We start from the raw sequence: 14,722 nt of genomic DNA, 5'->3' as shown, positions 1-14,722 counted from the left end.
GCTTGGTTTAGCTCAAACTACGGTTTTTTTGAGTTGAATCTTTAAATGTTAATTACAGCTTTAATCTCCAACTGACGTATTAAATGAGCAGGTCACCAAGAAGTGCATGCTTCTCTATCATTCAAGAGAAAGTTTTCAAATTATACAAATCCAAAACAGGCATCCAAAATCTCATACTGGACAAATCAAAATTCATCAAGTGCTTTGAAATTTTGAATACATATCTGTTTTGTTAAACTTTTACATCCAACACCAGAATTGATGCTAAAATTACCCACTTGTCACCAATTATAGAAATCCCCTTCACTTCATAGAGCCACTACTAATTATACTTCAAATTCCTTGTTATTTTCTTTCTTGATAAAAATCAAATTTATTCCTATTGCATAAAGATTCAACATGGTTCTCCAAATTCACTGACATTGTACAATAACCATGTCCTCTGTTTCCAGAACCGTGAAAAGTGAAACCGAACTAATCAAGCAACCTCTAGCCTCTTTTTTTTTCCCCTTTTTCTGTTTCATTTACTATTAGAAACTAGTGTGCAACCTTGTATATATACACGGGTAAAATTAAAAACAATCATAATTACATGGTTCAAATTATAACTTTTTTAGAAGCAGTTCAAATTATACATGGCATTAGCTATTGGGAATATTACACAAAGTAATGATAGAAGAACAATATCAATAAAAAAAATAAAAAATAAAATAGATAACTTGGAGGCACAATATTGTTTTCTTTAGACAATATTTGTCCTCATACTATTGTTGCTAAAAGGTTATTGCAAATTTGTCCCTAGGATACTGATGATCCCGATTATACCTTCATCTACAGGACGAAGCAATGACGAGGACAATCCTGGAAACCGTCCAACTAGTGATCGTCATCAAGCTAGAATAGACTCGTCCATCCTTATTCATTAATGAAGCGTTACAAAGCAATGATGAATTTCTATACCGTTGGGGAAATAACCCACCATCAATGTTCTATGAAGGCATTACTAATACGAGAATAAAATCACCATTAAGGCAGCCCCAACGGCTAGAAGGAAGAGGAAAACACTTGTATAAATACCTACCTATAAGGTCCAAAACAGAAGGTACACATGCACTCAAAACATTCTACATCAGACATTCCGTTATTCTAGCCGTTCCGTTCTAACTTTGGCATCGGAAACCTTGTGGCAGGCACTACACCATTGACCACTTTCTTTCTTTTCATAGCTTGACTTGTTGCAGGATCAGGATTAGCTGAGGACGACTCCCTTCAGGACGAACATTTCTACTGACGATCTAAGTATCATCAGTTTGGCGCCATCTGTGGGAACTTCTTAGCAATTCTTGAGCACCCAATTTGAACATAGCTTCATTCTCAATAATAAGTCCAAATGGAGTCCAGCACTAACCCAGATCCTACCACATTGGTTTTACAAATTCAGTCACTTGCAGCCACTGTGGAAGAGCTTACTAGGCAAAATCAAGAGATGATGTAGAAGCTGCAACAAGAAGGTAATCATCCAGAGACCAATAGGGACGATGAGGGGGATAGTCACAGGAGGCAACCTAGCACCCCAGAAGGCACGAGCTCAGATCTCCTCAAGGAGATGAGAAAGGAGATCGACGAATTGAGAAATGCCATCAAAGGAAAAACAATTCAAAGTCTGGACAAAATGGTCAGAAAGACGGACTCACCTTTCACCTTAGCTGTCTAGGAATGCCCGGTGTCTTCCAAGTTCCGTCTACCACAGCTCAAGCCCTTTGACGGGTTGAAGGATCCACTGGATCACCTCAACACCTTCAAAATAACTCTGGGTCTCCAACAGCCCCCTGATGAGATCCTATGCCGCTCATTTCCTACCACCCTCAAGGGGGTAGCCCGGGAATGGTTTACCAAACTACCAACATCCTCTATTGATAACTTTGAGTAGTTAGGCAGTGCCTTCGTTTGTCACTTCGTTGGCAGGCAACGCCCAAAAAGGCAGGACAACCATTTGCTCACCATCAAGCAAGGAGAGAAGGAAACTTTGAGGTCCTATGTGACACGTTTCACCCGAGGAACTGTGGAGGTAGACGAAGCAGACGACAAAGTACAGCTAACGGCCTTAAAGGCTAGGTTGAAGTCCAGGGATTTCGTGGCCTCCTTGGCAAAAAACCTCCCTAAGACGAAGGCAAAGGCGCTTCTGAAGGCACAGAAATACATGAATGTTGAGGACGCCCTAGCAGCCATAGATGGGATAGAGAAGCCCAAGGAAAAGAAGAAAGAAGACAACCAAAGAGGACAAAAACAGGATTGAGCGGACCAGCAGAATACTGAAGGAAGTAGATGCAGGGATGACAAAAACCCTCGTCCAATGAAATTCACGCCTCTAGTGATGCCCGTTGACCAGATCTTGACGAAGATTAAGGACGAGAAATACCTGAAATGGCCCAGGCCGTTACACTTGTCACCCAACGTGCGCGACAAGAGGAAATACTGTCATTTTCACAAAAATCACAAGCATTACACAGAGGATTGTCGAGACCTAAAAGAGCAAATAGAAGAACTCATACGGAAGGGGAAATTGCACAAGTACGTGAAAAGAGGAGATTCGAGCAAGTATAGGGACGGTGGTAGAGATCAACACAAAGTTTCTCAGAGAGACGAGGATAACCTACAACCTTGTCCACAAAGTGCAATAGGGGAAATAAGGACCATCACAGGGGGGCCGTCCATGGGAAGGTCGTTCAAATCCCTCAAGAAATCATACCAAAGACAGGTGAACAGTGTCCATAGCCTGCCTCCTTCGAAGCAAAGATGGGTTGACCAAGACATGTATTTCTTAGAAGAAGATGTTAGGGAAGTAAAGCAGCCTCATGATGACCCATTGGTCATTATGATCATGATTGAAGGATTCAATACCAGAAGGGTTCTAGTTGACAATGGGAGCTCGGCAGATATTATTTTCCTTTCTGCATTCCAGTAGTTAAAAGTGGACCCAAAGAGACTTTGTTCTTTCAAGTCCCCCCTCGTCAGTTTCAGTGGAGATAAGGTGTATCCCCAGGGAATAGTGACACTAACGGTCACAGATGGCTCACATCCCCTCCAGGTAACAAAAAAGCATAATTTTTTGGTAGTAGACTCACCTTCATCCTACAATGTAATTATAGGACGGCCTACCCTCAATCGCTGGAAGGCAGCCACTTTCACCTACTGCTTGAAAGTGAAATTCCCAACAGAACAAGGGGTTGGCGAGATAAGAGGAGACCAGGTATTGGCAAGGGAGTGTTATCAGACAGTCCTAGCCTCAAAGGAGAATCACACGTGGATAATTGAAGACAAGACGCAAGAAATCGTTGAGAAGCTGGAGACGATAGAGTTGGTCGAAGGGGATTCTACAAAGACAACTCGAGTAGGGACGAGCCTAAATCCCCAAATGAAGAAAGAGATCGTTGGCTTCCTAAAAGGTAATTTGGATGTTTTCGCATGGAGCCACTAAGAGATGCTGGGTATACCACCCAACATCATCCAACATCGCCTAAAAGTAGACCCCGAGAAGAAACCTGTCCAGCAGAAGAGAAGAGTTTTTACCCCTGAACAGAACAAAGCCATCATGGACGAAGTGAGCAAACTGCTCGCTACCAACTTCATCAGGGAAGTCTATTATCCCGAGTGGTTGGCCAATGTCATCATGGTAAAAAAGGTGAATGGGAAGCGGAGAATGTGCGTTGACTTCACTGATCTAAACAACGCTTGCCCGAAGGACAGCTTTCCTTTACCCAGAATCGACCAGTTGGTAGACTCAACCGCCGGGCACAAGCTCCTCACCTTCATGGATGCATTCTCTAGGTACAACCAAATACAAATGGCCAAGGAAGATCAGGAAAAAACAGCCTTCATCACCAACTAAGGTGTCTACTGCTACAGGGTCATGCCTTTTGGTTTGAAGAATGCAGGAGTCACATATCAAAGATTGGTGAACTAGATGTTCAGCAAGCAGATCAGGAGGAACGTAGAAGTATACGTTCATGATATGCTCAATAAAAGCAAAGAAGAAGAGAGCCATTTAGACAATCTCAGGGAGACATTCAACACACTCAAACAGTATAGCATAAAGCTAAACCCATCCAAATGTGCCTTTGGAATCTCCTCAGGGAAGTTCCTCAAGTTCATGGTATCGCAAAGAGGGATAGAGGCAAACCTTGAAAAAGTGAAGGCTATCCTCAAGATGTTGTCTCCAAAGACGGTGAAAGAAGTGCAATCTCTTACATGAAGAGTAGCTGCCCTCAATTGATTCGACTTAAAGGCGACGGACAAGTGTCTTCCTTTCTTTAAGACCCTAAAAAAGGCCTTCGTATGGACGGAGGAATGCGAGGCAGCATTCCAGGAATTAAAACGCTACCTGAGCAATCCTCCACTCTTGAGTCCATCCAAGGAAGGAGAAGATTTATTCCTTTACCTGGCAGTATCTATAACTGCAGTCAGTGCAGCCTTAATTAGGGAGGAGAACAAGATACAACTTCCAGTGTACTACATTAGTCAGGCTTTTCAAGGAGCTGAAGCCCGATACCCGAAGTTAGAGAAGATTACCTTCGCTCTAATAGTGGCCTCGAGAAAACTCCGGCCATACTTTTAGGCTAACCCGATCATAGTAATGACAGACCAGCCCATCAAAAGAGCAATGAAAAAACTTGAAGCTGTTGGACGAATGGTACAGTGGGCTATTGAGCTCAGTCAGTTTGATATAGAATACCGCCCCTGGACGGCCATCAAGGCTCAGGCACTGGCAGACTTCATAGCAGAATTCACCAACCCTGAACATGAAGAAAACCACGAAGAACTTTGGACGATCCATATGGATAGCTCGTCAACCCAGAAGGGAGGTGGAGTAGGCGTCGTCATCACCTCCCCTAAAGGAGACGTTTTGAAGTATGATGTCCAACTCAAGTTCCCTGCAACAAATAACGAAACGGAGTACGAGGCTATATTAACAAGACTAAGAATTGTCAGGGCACTTGGAGCTAAAAACATTTCATTAAGGAGTGATTCACAGCTCGTCGTGGGACAAGTCAGAGGAGATTTTGAAGCAAAGGAGACAAGAATGCAGAAGTACCTCAAATTGACGAACCAGCTGATAAGCAACTTTGATCATGCAGAATTTGTTTAGATCCCGTGAAGCCAGAATGTTGAGGCTAACGAAGTCGCACAGGCTGCATCTGCAAATGATCAATCAAGGGCAGGTGACTGGAGACTGGAAGAACAAAATTTCCCTAACATCGATCAATTTCAGACCTTCGCCATACACACTTGCTCAGGGTGGACGACTCCTATTCTATCTTACCTTAAAGACGGGAGGTTACCATCGAACCTGGAAGAAGCTAGGAAGATCAAGAAGTGAGCTGTTAGGTTCACCATACTTAATGACAAGCTCTACAAAAGGGGTTTTACCTAGCCTTACTTGAGGTGCATAGAAGAGGAAGAAGCTAAGTATGTTCTAGAAGAAGTGCACAGAGGAATTTGCAGCGACCACACGAGGGCAAAATCCCTCGTCTAGAAGATCATGAGGGCAGGTTATTCTGGCCCACAATGCAGAAGGACGCAATGGATTTCATCAAAAGATGTGATTGCTGCCAGAAGTATGGAAATGTCCTACGGGTCCCGGGGGAAAAGATGACGACCATTTCCTCACCCTGGCCATTTTCACAATGGGGAATTGGCATTGTGGTACCTTTACCACAGGGAAAGAGACAGATGAGGTTTTTACTCGTCACGATAGACTACTTCATGAAATCGGTAGAAGCAGAAGCACTAGCGACGATCACAGAAGCGAAGGTACAAAATTTTGGTTGGAAAAATATTGTTTGCAGGTTCCAGATACCAAGGACGATCATTTTAGACAATGGTCGATAGTTCGACAGCCACAGATTCAGGACATTTGGCACAAGCCTAGGCATCAAGAACAAGTATTCGTCACCAGGACACCCTCAGGCCAATGAACAGACGAAAGTAACGAACCGGACCTTGTTAAAGATCATCAAGACCCGATTAGTGGGGGCAAAGGGAGCATGGCCTGAGGAATTACCAAGTGTTCTATAGGCCTACAGAACTACAACTCGAATGCCAACGGGAGAAACGCCATTCAATCTAACCTAGGAAATAGAAGCAGTCATCCCAGTTGAAGTAGGACTCACCAGCCTCAGAACGAAGTTCTTCGACGAACAAAGTAACAACGACCAATTAAAACTAAACTTGGATTGCCTGGACGAAGTCAGAGACCGAGCCTCTCAAAGAATGAACAAGTACCGGCTGAAGATAGCCGAATACTACAATCAGAGGGTGAAGCTAAAAAGGTTCAACATTGGTGATCTCGTCCTTCGAAAAGTAACTGCTGCAACTAAAGACCCTACATAAGGCAAAATAGGGCCAACCTAGGAAGGACAGTATAAAGTCATCCACTATTCCCGACAGGGAAGCTACCATCTAGAGGATCTGGACGGGAACAAGCTACCTCGTTCTTGGAATGTGGAACATCTAAAGAGGTATTATGGGCAAGAATTGTAACCCAACTGTATGCATTATCTCTTACTTTTTAATCAAATAAACATATTATTCAGAGCCCCATGTATTCTTGTCATCCTTCTATTTCTCAAACTATGTACAAAACCTAAAAAGCAAAGACATCGTCCAAAAGAAAGAATCAGACGATAAGATTCGTTAAGTGGATGTACATCGTCCAAAAGAAAGACGATAAAATTCCTTAAGTGGATGTGCATCGTCCAAGAGAAAATCAGACGATAAGATTCCTTAAGTGGATGTATATCATCCAAGAAAAAATAAGACAATAAGATTCCTTAAGTGGATGTACATCGTCCAAAAGAAAGTCGATAAAATTCCTTAAATGGATGTGCATCGTCCAAGAGAAAATCAAACGATGAGATTCCTTATGTGAATGTACATCGTCCAAAGAAATATAAGCTGATAAGACTCTTTAAGTATTATACATCGTCTAGAAGATTTCTTACTTAGAGGTATTCTACTCAAGTTAAAGATAAAAATTTTCACGAACGTCGTCCAAGTAAAGGATGACCAAGTCCACATTTGGACAAATTTCTTCAAGTCCCTAAAAGGACGAGAATAAGCAAAAATATCAGCAAAAATTTTTTAAGTCCACAAAAGGACAAAAGGCATATTCTGAATAAGACAATAGTTAACAAGAAATGCATGCAAGATGAATAAAGATGAAGGCATTAACATAAAGTTGTTCAAAAAGCCCTAAAACCAGGGGAACATTTAGATATGAGTTGTCTAGTGGCCTTAAAACATACAAGGCATTTTTCAAAAAAAAAAAAAAAGAGAGAAATTTCTTCTTCAAGGGACAACGGGTTCAAGTAGGTGGAGCATTTTCTTCGTCCTTATCAGCCTGAGAAGGGTCTGCACCAGTAGATGCTGCAGCCTGAGTTGCCAAGGCCGCTTCGTCCTCCTTCATTTCCTTATCAACAACCTCAAAGTCTAATTCCTCCAAATCAGTCCTCGGGCCATGTTTAATCAGGTACCTCCTCAACAATTCGAAGCCTTTAAAATACCACTCAAAAATAGAATGTTATTATACTCATCAGTGGATTGAAAGGCAAGGATGGCCTTAGCAATGACAACCTTCATACTGTGACCAGCTGAGGCAAGAAGCTCGTCCTTCTGCTTCATCAACTGTTTCTCGGAATCCAGCTTCTTAGACAAAACTTTGAGTTGCTCCTTAGAAACGTTGTTGGTGTCCATAGCAGCTACCAAATCTTTTCGTAGTCCTGAAGCCTCAGCCTCTAACGCCTCCACTTTTGAATTGGCCATAACGGCCTTTTCCTCGTTCACCAACTATTGGGTGGTGATGTGCTTGGTTTCACCCAATACCTAACAACCAAGGTAGCCAAAGTTAGCAGAGAAAGTTAAAACCTTAAGGATGAGGAAGAAAGGGATAAAAGTAGGACAACTACCTGCACGAGCTTGTGAACGTGACGGCTCACCATCTTGTGGGAAGGCACACTTGAAATCTCTTTCATCTCCTCGGGAGTAAGGAGCTCGCTTACACGGTCCATTGCTACTCCAGCGTCCTCCCAAACACTGGAGCCTACTTTCTCTTTCTCCTTGTCTCCAGTCTTTTGCTTTTTGGAAGGACGGACAACTTCTTCGATTGAAACACCAAGAGAAGTTGCCTAATCTTTGTCCTGATCCAAAGCGAGGGTGGACAAGACTCTCTCCACAGTCTCTTTTTCCTTATCCTTGTCTATAATCCTCAACTTTCTTTTTCTGATTGCAAAAAAGGGTTTGTTCTTCTTCCCCTTAATTTTAGCATACATCTCCTTGTTGAATTTTGTCGTCATCTCTACACCAAGAAGAGTAAAGTTAATCCCAAGAAAAAGGAGAAGAGATGATCTTGCATAGAATAACTTAGATAACTCACATTTTTTCTCTTCCCAGTCAATTACATGAAGGACGTAATCTGATGGCTCAAGCCCCAAACAATGACGAGCTAAAATGCGCAGATCAACCAACTCGTCAAAATCGTCAATAGTACTCACGTACTTGATGGCCTCTTGAACCCTCTCTTTGAACTTCTCTTCAAGCTCTGGACGCTCTTATACTGCAAGACAAAAAAATAGGCAAGGTCAGAATGATGACCAATATAACAAAAGGATGGAAAAAGGAAAACATCTGATGGGAGGCAAACGCACCAAGGCAAGGGGTCTCCCATCGGCGTAGCAACCTAGGGACGTCCCCCCAAAAGTCATCAAAAAGAGTCTCCCAACCATCGCCAGACACGAAGAAAAACCTAGACTTCCAGTTACGGAAGGACAATGGAAGATCAACGACGAGATGGGACTTCCTATTCCAGGGCACAAACTCGTAATACCCAAACTCTTTGGATTCTTTCAAATGGTAGAGATGGACGAACTCGTTTAGCGTGATCATATCCCCGTCAGCTATGATCGTCCAAATCACCATGCAACTTATGACGATTCTCCACGAATTCGGCATAAGCTGCCCCGAAGCAAGGTTCAAGTAATGAAGAAGCTCCATGATGAACGGATGGACGAGAAATCTGAGGCCACACAAAAACGTAGCCTTATAGAAACAGACCTCTCCATGGGCAAAGGCACAAGCCTTCTCACCCTTCCTAGGAAGACGAGCCCTAGTCTCATCAGGAAATTGAAATCTGTCCCTAAATATATTGAAAACCTCTATCTTCAAGGAGCACTTTTCTTTGAGAGCATGGAAAGAACAAGGTTCACCAAAAGCAGGAGGATGAGAGGATGAAGGTGCACCAGAAGGCGTAGAAGTAGTCGTATCTACCCCTGCTCCAACCGTGCCTACATCAGAGGACGAGTTCCTCTCTAGATTGTCTAAACCCATCTCGGGCCCCATATTTTCCCTCCTTAAAGCCTCTCTAATGGATTTAAACCAAACTAGGGAGTTATGCAATAGTGGGTACAAGCCACCCAACATAAAACCTAGACCACTACCAGCCACCACAAAATCCCTAATATGTGGATATGGATCACTAGATGGAAAAGCACGTAACGTATCACTACGGGAATCTACCAACGCCCCTAAGCAAGCAAATAAGAAGGCGATGGAGGGGGAAGTGCGCCTAATTTCAGAAGAATCCACCATTAAAGAAAGCAACACCACCTGAAAAGGAAAATAGGAGCACAAGAAAAAGGAATACAAATGAAACTCAAAAAGGAAAGGGAGTAAAATAAGGGGCGTACCTGAAAATAAGGGAGGAAACTGAGAAGACTAGGAGCAAAATGCACAACTGGGAAGTCAGAAAAACCAATCACAGAAAAGAAAGTGAAGAAGTGAGAAGGGAAAAGCAAAAATTAAAACTTTTACCTTGAAAAGTGTGGGAAATCTAAAAAGGCTTCACTGGAAACAAGACCTATCAACCAACCAAAGGAAGACACGTGGCCACGATGCGTGCCACACCACCACAGAGCAATCAATATGGGAGCAAAACCCCAAGCGCTCCAACCGCCAAAAAAAAAAAAACCTTCTCATATTCCTTTGATCGTCCAAACTACGAACGACCTTGGAATAGGGGAGGCATCTGATGATCCCGATTATACCTTCATCTACAAGACGAAGCAATGATGAGGACAATCCTGGAAACCGTCCAACCAGTGATCATCATCAGGCTAGAATAGACTCATCCATCCTTAATCATTAATGAAGCGTTACAAAGCAATGATAAATTTCTATACCTTTGGGGAAATAACCCACCATCAATGTTCTATGAAGGCGTTACTGATACAAGAATAAAATCACCATTAAGGTAGCCCTAACGACTAGAAGGAAGAGGAAAACGCTTGTATAAATACCTACCCATAAGGTCCAAAAAAAAAAGTACACATACACTCAAAACATTCTACATCAGACATTCTATTAGTCTAGCCGTTCTAACTTTGACATCGGAGACCTTGTGGCAAGCACCACACCAGTGACCACTTTCTTTCTTTTCATTGCTTGACTTGTTGCAGGATCAGGATTAGCTGAGGATGACTCCCTTCAGGACGAACATTTCTACTGACGATCTAAGCATCATCAGATACAACCAAGTTGTTAGGTTCTACAGATAGCAATTCTAAAAAATGACTTACAAGATTTCTTGTGTTTCTTTGTAACTTACTACTTTAGGGAGTTTTCTAGTTATACCCATAGGGTTATATTTCATCAAAAGGCACGTATGGAGAGTCAAGTTCACATTTGTAGAATGTTAGGACATATGTGATTCACTTGTTAGGAACATATGTCACTATTTTATGTAATTAACTAATCCTTTGACAAAACACACTTTACTTGTATGTGGGTAGATCTAGGATGTATTTAATACTTCAAGAAACTGTGTTTCAAGATCAAGTGTTGAAGACATGCAAGTCTGTCCAAGATTCAAGCTGAAGGAGTGCTGTTCATTAAATCTCGACAGCTAGCTATCCATCGAGCTTAAGAAATTGTTCCAGCCCCAAGGCTCGATAGCTACTCGATAGCTGCTCGATAGCTGCTCGACAACATCTCGACAAACAGGTATCTGTCAAGCTTTATGAAAAACAGAATTCCAGTTCTGTTTTGACTCTAATCCGTGATTATGTGTTGGGGCTTTCTTTTCTTCTAACCCTAGACATATAAAAGGATTATTTTAAGGGTCATCAAAGTGTACACAAGTTGCACAAGTGTTGAGCAAAGTTTGTTCAAACAATTTGTAACCGGAGACAAAGTTTTGCCCTAGTTCATCATTCTTGTGAAGAAGTTGCTGTATATATGCATCGTAGGGTTTTGTGACCAATCATCTTCTTGATCTTCATCGTTGGGATGAACTGAAGAACTTTGCAACCAACAACCTTTTCCAGTTGGTGATTGAAGTCATGTACTGGGATCCACGCATTGGTTAGTCACGTACTTGAGAGCCGTGCATCAAAAGGAGGAATTGTCACTACAGAACAAGTCCAATTGGGTATTGGGATAAGGGTCAACTGAAGGTTGGTATAAGGTACTGTGATTCCTTTACTTGTAACCACTTGTTGTGATAATAGTAGAATTTCGAGAATGGTGACCTGAAAATCACCCGGTGGGATTTTACCGTTAGGTTTTCCCCATTCGTAAACAAATCATCATGTTATTTATTTTCCGCTGCATAATTAGTTTATTGGTGATTTGTTTATACTACCACACGTTTGCATGATTAATTAATTTAATTAATTCACTTGGTTAAATTAATTGGTTAATTTATCACAATGGGTCAATTTGTTTTGGCCTATCAAGTGGGATCAGAGCAGGCACACTCTGATTAGAGTTTAATCTTTGCTGTGTTGATCCATTGACCCTTGTTTGTCATGGATAGAGGACAGTCGTTAATCCTACATCCTTTATTTGATGGCACTAACTATGCATACTAGAAAGTACGCATGAGAGCTTTCTTGCAGTCTTCAAATAAGAAAGTGTGGCAAGCTATTGAGATAGGCTGGACCAAGCCGAAGGAAGTGCCGGCCAACTGGGATGATGCCAAGATCAAGGTGGCAAACTTCAACAGCAGAGTGTTGAATGCCTTATTCAGTGCGGTCACCAATGAGGAGTTCAAGAAGATATCCTCCACTAAAACTGCTAAGGAAGCATGGACCATCCTCTAGATAACCTATGAGGGAACAAAGGCTATTAAGGATTCAAAGCTTCAGAGGCTCACTACAAGCTTTGAAGAGATCAAGATGGAGGAGGATGAGTTGTTTGATGAGTTCTATGCCAAGCTTAAGGACATAGTGAACTCAGCTTTCAATCTTGGGGAAACCATTCCTGAACCCAAGATTGTGAGAAAGGTGCTCAGATCTTATTTGAGAGATTCCATGCTAAGATTACAGCAATCAAGGAATCAAAGGACATTGACAAGATTCATTTGACAGAGTTGATTGGAAATCTGTAGACCTACGAGCTAGGGTTGACTAGGATTGGCAAGACAGGTAAAGGCAAGAGCATGGCACTGAAGGTAAAGAGCAGTGAGACAGATGAGTCTTTAAATGATGAAGATTCTAAGATGAAGTCCTACATCACCAGGCAGTTCAAGAAGTTTATGAAGAATGCCAATGGAAAGGGCTTCGACAAGGACTGTAGGCAATCCAGTTCTTTTCAGTTCAAGATCCAAGACAAAGGGAAGAAGGATGCAAGGGATGGCGGTCAGTACACTGTTCCCACAGGACCTAAGTGCTTTGGGTGTCAAGGCTTCGGTTACATGAAACAAGAGTGTCCTACATATCTCAAAAGCATTGGGAAGAGCAAGGCACTTGCTGCTACTTTAAGCGACACCAAGCCAGAGGATAATTCCGACAATAAGGATGATAGAATCTTGAATGCCTTCACTGCATTGTCAATCCTACTAATGGAATTGTTGAAGATGTAGTTGAAGAAAAGGAATTGGTGGATTCCAAGTTTGAGAAGATGGATGATCAAGATGATATCCATACAGCCTATGAGAAATTATACAAGTTCTCTGAGAAATATGAGAAACTTTATAGGCTGACCACCAAGAAGCTCAATGATGTGGAACTTGATCGTGAAGAGCTTTCCACAAAGTTTGATGAGGCTAATCAAACTATTGGAGTACTGAGAATCGAGAACAATTTCTTGGCTGAGAAGACAAAGAAGCTTGAAGCTAAGCTGTTTCAAATCAGAGCTTAATTGGAGAGGACTTCAAGTGTAAAGTTTGATGAGATGCCTAGTCTTCTGAAATCTGCTTCTAATCGAATAGGTTTAGGGTATGGCTTCTCTTCCTCTAATACTACTTCTACTAGTAATACTGTTTTTGTTCCTCCTAGCAATAATGTTGAAATTGAGAACAATGATGTTAAAAGTGATTTAGCTAGTGAGAACTTAGACAAAGGTAAATCTATCTTAGGAGCACCCCCTAAGTAAGATAAGAAGGAAGCTAAGAACCCTAGGACTAAGAAGGCTAACTCTCAAAAGCCTAAACAAAAGAAGCAGCATCTCTGTCATCATTGTGGAGTTGCCAGTCATACTCGACCAAATTGCTATAAGTGGCTTGCCACTCAACAGAGCAACAACATGATAGCATCTAGAAGTCAGAATCAGCTTCAATCCTCTCTTGCTCCCCTTGGAGATCTTCTCAAAGCCCTCATGTTCCTTTCGAACTTGAACGATTTTAATTATTCCCCCTCACCACCGGTTCAAGGGTTTAATCAAAGGAAAGGTTCTTCCAAGGTGTGGAAGGAAGAGGGCTCCAAGTGATTCTATCACTTTTCTCTTTCTCTCTTCTTGTTTTTGTATGTGCATTACTTGTGTGTTTTGCTTTCAAGTTTTGAGTTAGTCTAGTTTTTATACTTTGCATTGTTTAACATGTTTTTGTTTATTTTCAGTTTTGATTATTTTGTTTTTTGTTAATATAAAAATTAAAAATAAAAATTGAAAAATCAGAAAAATACAAAAACAGTGTGTGTTTTGTGTACATTGGTACTTGTGTACCTTGGATGGTCATTGAAACAAAGTTTTCTAAACTTTGTATCTCTTATAGCTTAGATGAGCATCTCTATGCACAACTAAGCAAGTGAACTTTGTGGCTCTTGTTTGTGATGAGTAAGATTAAGTTATCTTTTGCACTTAACACTCGTATCACTCTTTTTGACGGGAAGGACTAGAAAATCCTAAGAGAAAGGCATAAATAACCATCTTATCACTGTTACTCACCAATCATAATATGACACATGTATGCTTCGGCATAGCAAAAGTGCAGTGTCAATAACATTTGTGTGCTTCGACATAGCAAAATTGGAATCTCAAATGCTTACCATCATTAGGTATTTCTTTTCTCTCTCTTATATGCCCATGCATGATTTGCTTAAATAAAATGTAAGGTTGAATTTATTCAACCATCTTATTGGCTTTATTCCGTGTCAAATTTGCTTGTAATTCAGCATTTAGTAACCCTGTATTTAGGTGGGTTTGATGTAAGGGTAGTGAGTGAGATAGAGTGAAGTTTGCTCAAGAGTGTGCAAGAAAACAGAGTGTCGCGGCTGGGACTCGCGGGTGACTCGCGGCTGCAAGCCGCCAGAAGCTGCACACGTGCCAAGCATGCTGGAAGATGAACAGTCATGCTAGCTGGGGCACTACAGGACAAAACAGGACAACTGGCCATACGGTTATCTCGCGACTGGATCTCGCGACTTAGTCAAGCCGCGAGATCAAGCCGCGAGCC

General features: G+C 41.7%; 1 protein-coding gene across 1 annotated transcript; it reads left to right on the top strand.

The window, feature by feature from the left end:
- Positions 1-2,374: 2,374 nt before the first annotated feature.
- On the top strand, positions 2,375-2,965 carry LOC115985164. The gene has a single exon (XM_031108128.1). It carries the CDS (start codon positions 2,375-2,377, stop codon positions 2,963-2,965), a length of 591 nt encoding a protein of 196 aa, XP_030963988.1.
- The last annotated feature ends 11,757 nt before the right edge of the window (positions 2,966-14,722 follow it).

The sequence above is a fragment of the Quercus lobata genome, chromosome 4 (genome assembly GCF_001633185.2).
Source record: "Quercus lobata isolate SW786 chromosome 4, ValleyOak3.0 Primary Assembly, whole genome shotgun sequence".
NCBI lineage: Eukaryota > Viridiplantae > Streptophyta > Magnoliopsida > Fagales > Fagaceae > Quercus > Quercus lobata.
Note: the sequence above shows the minus strand (reverse complement) of the source record. Positions and strands in the feature narration are given on the sequence as shown.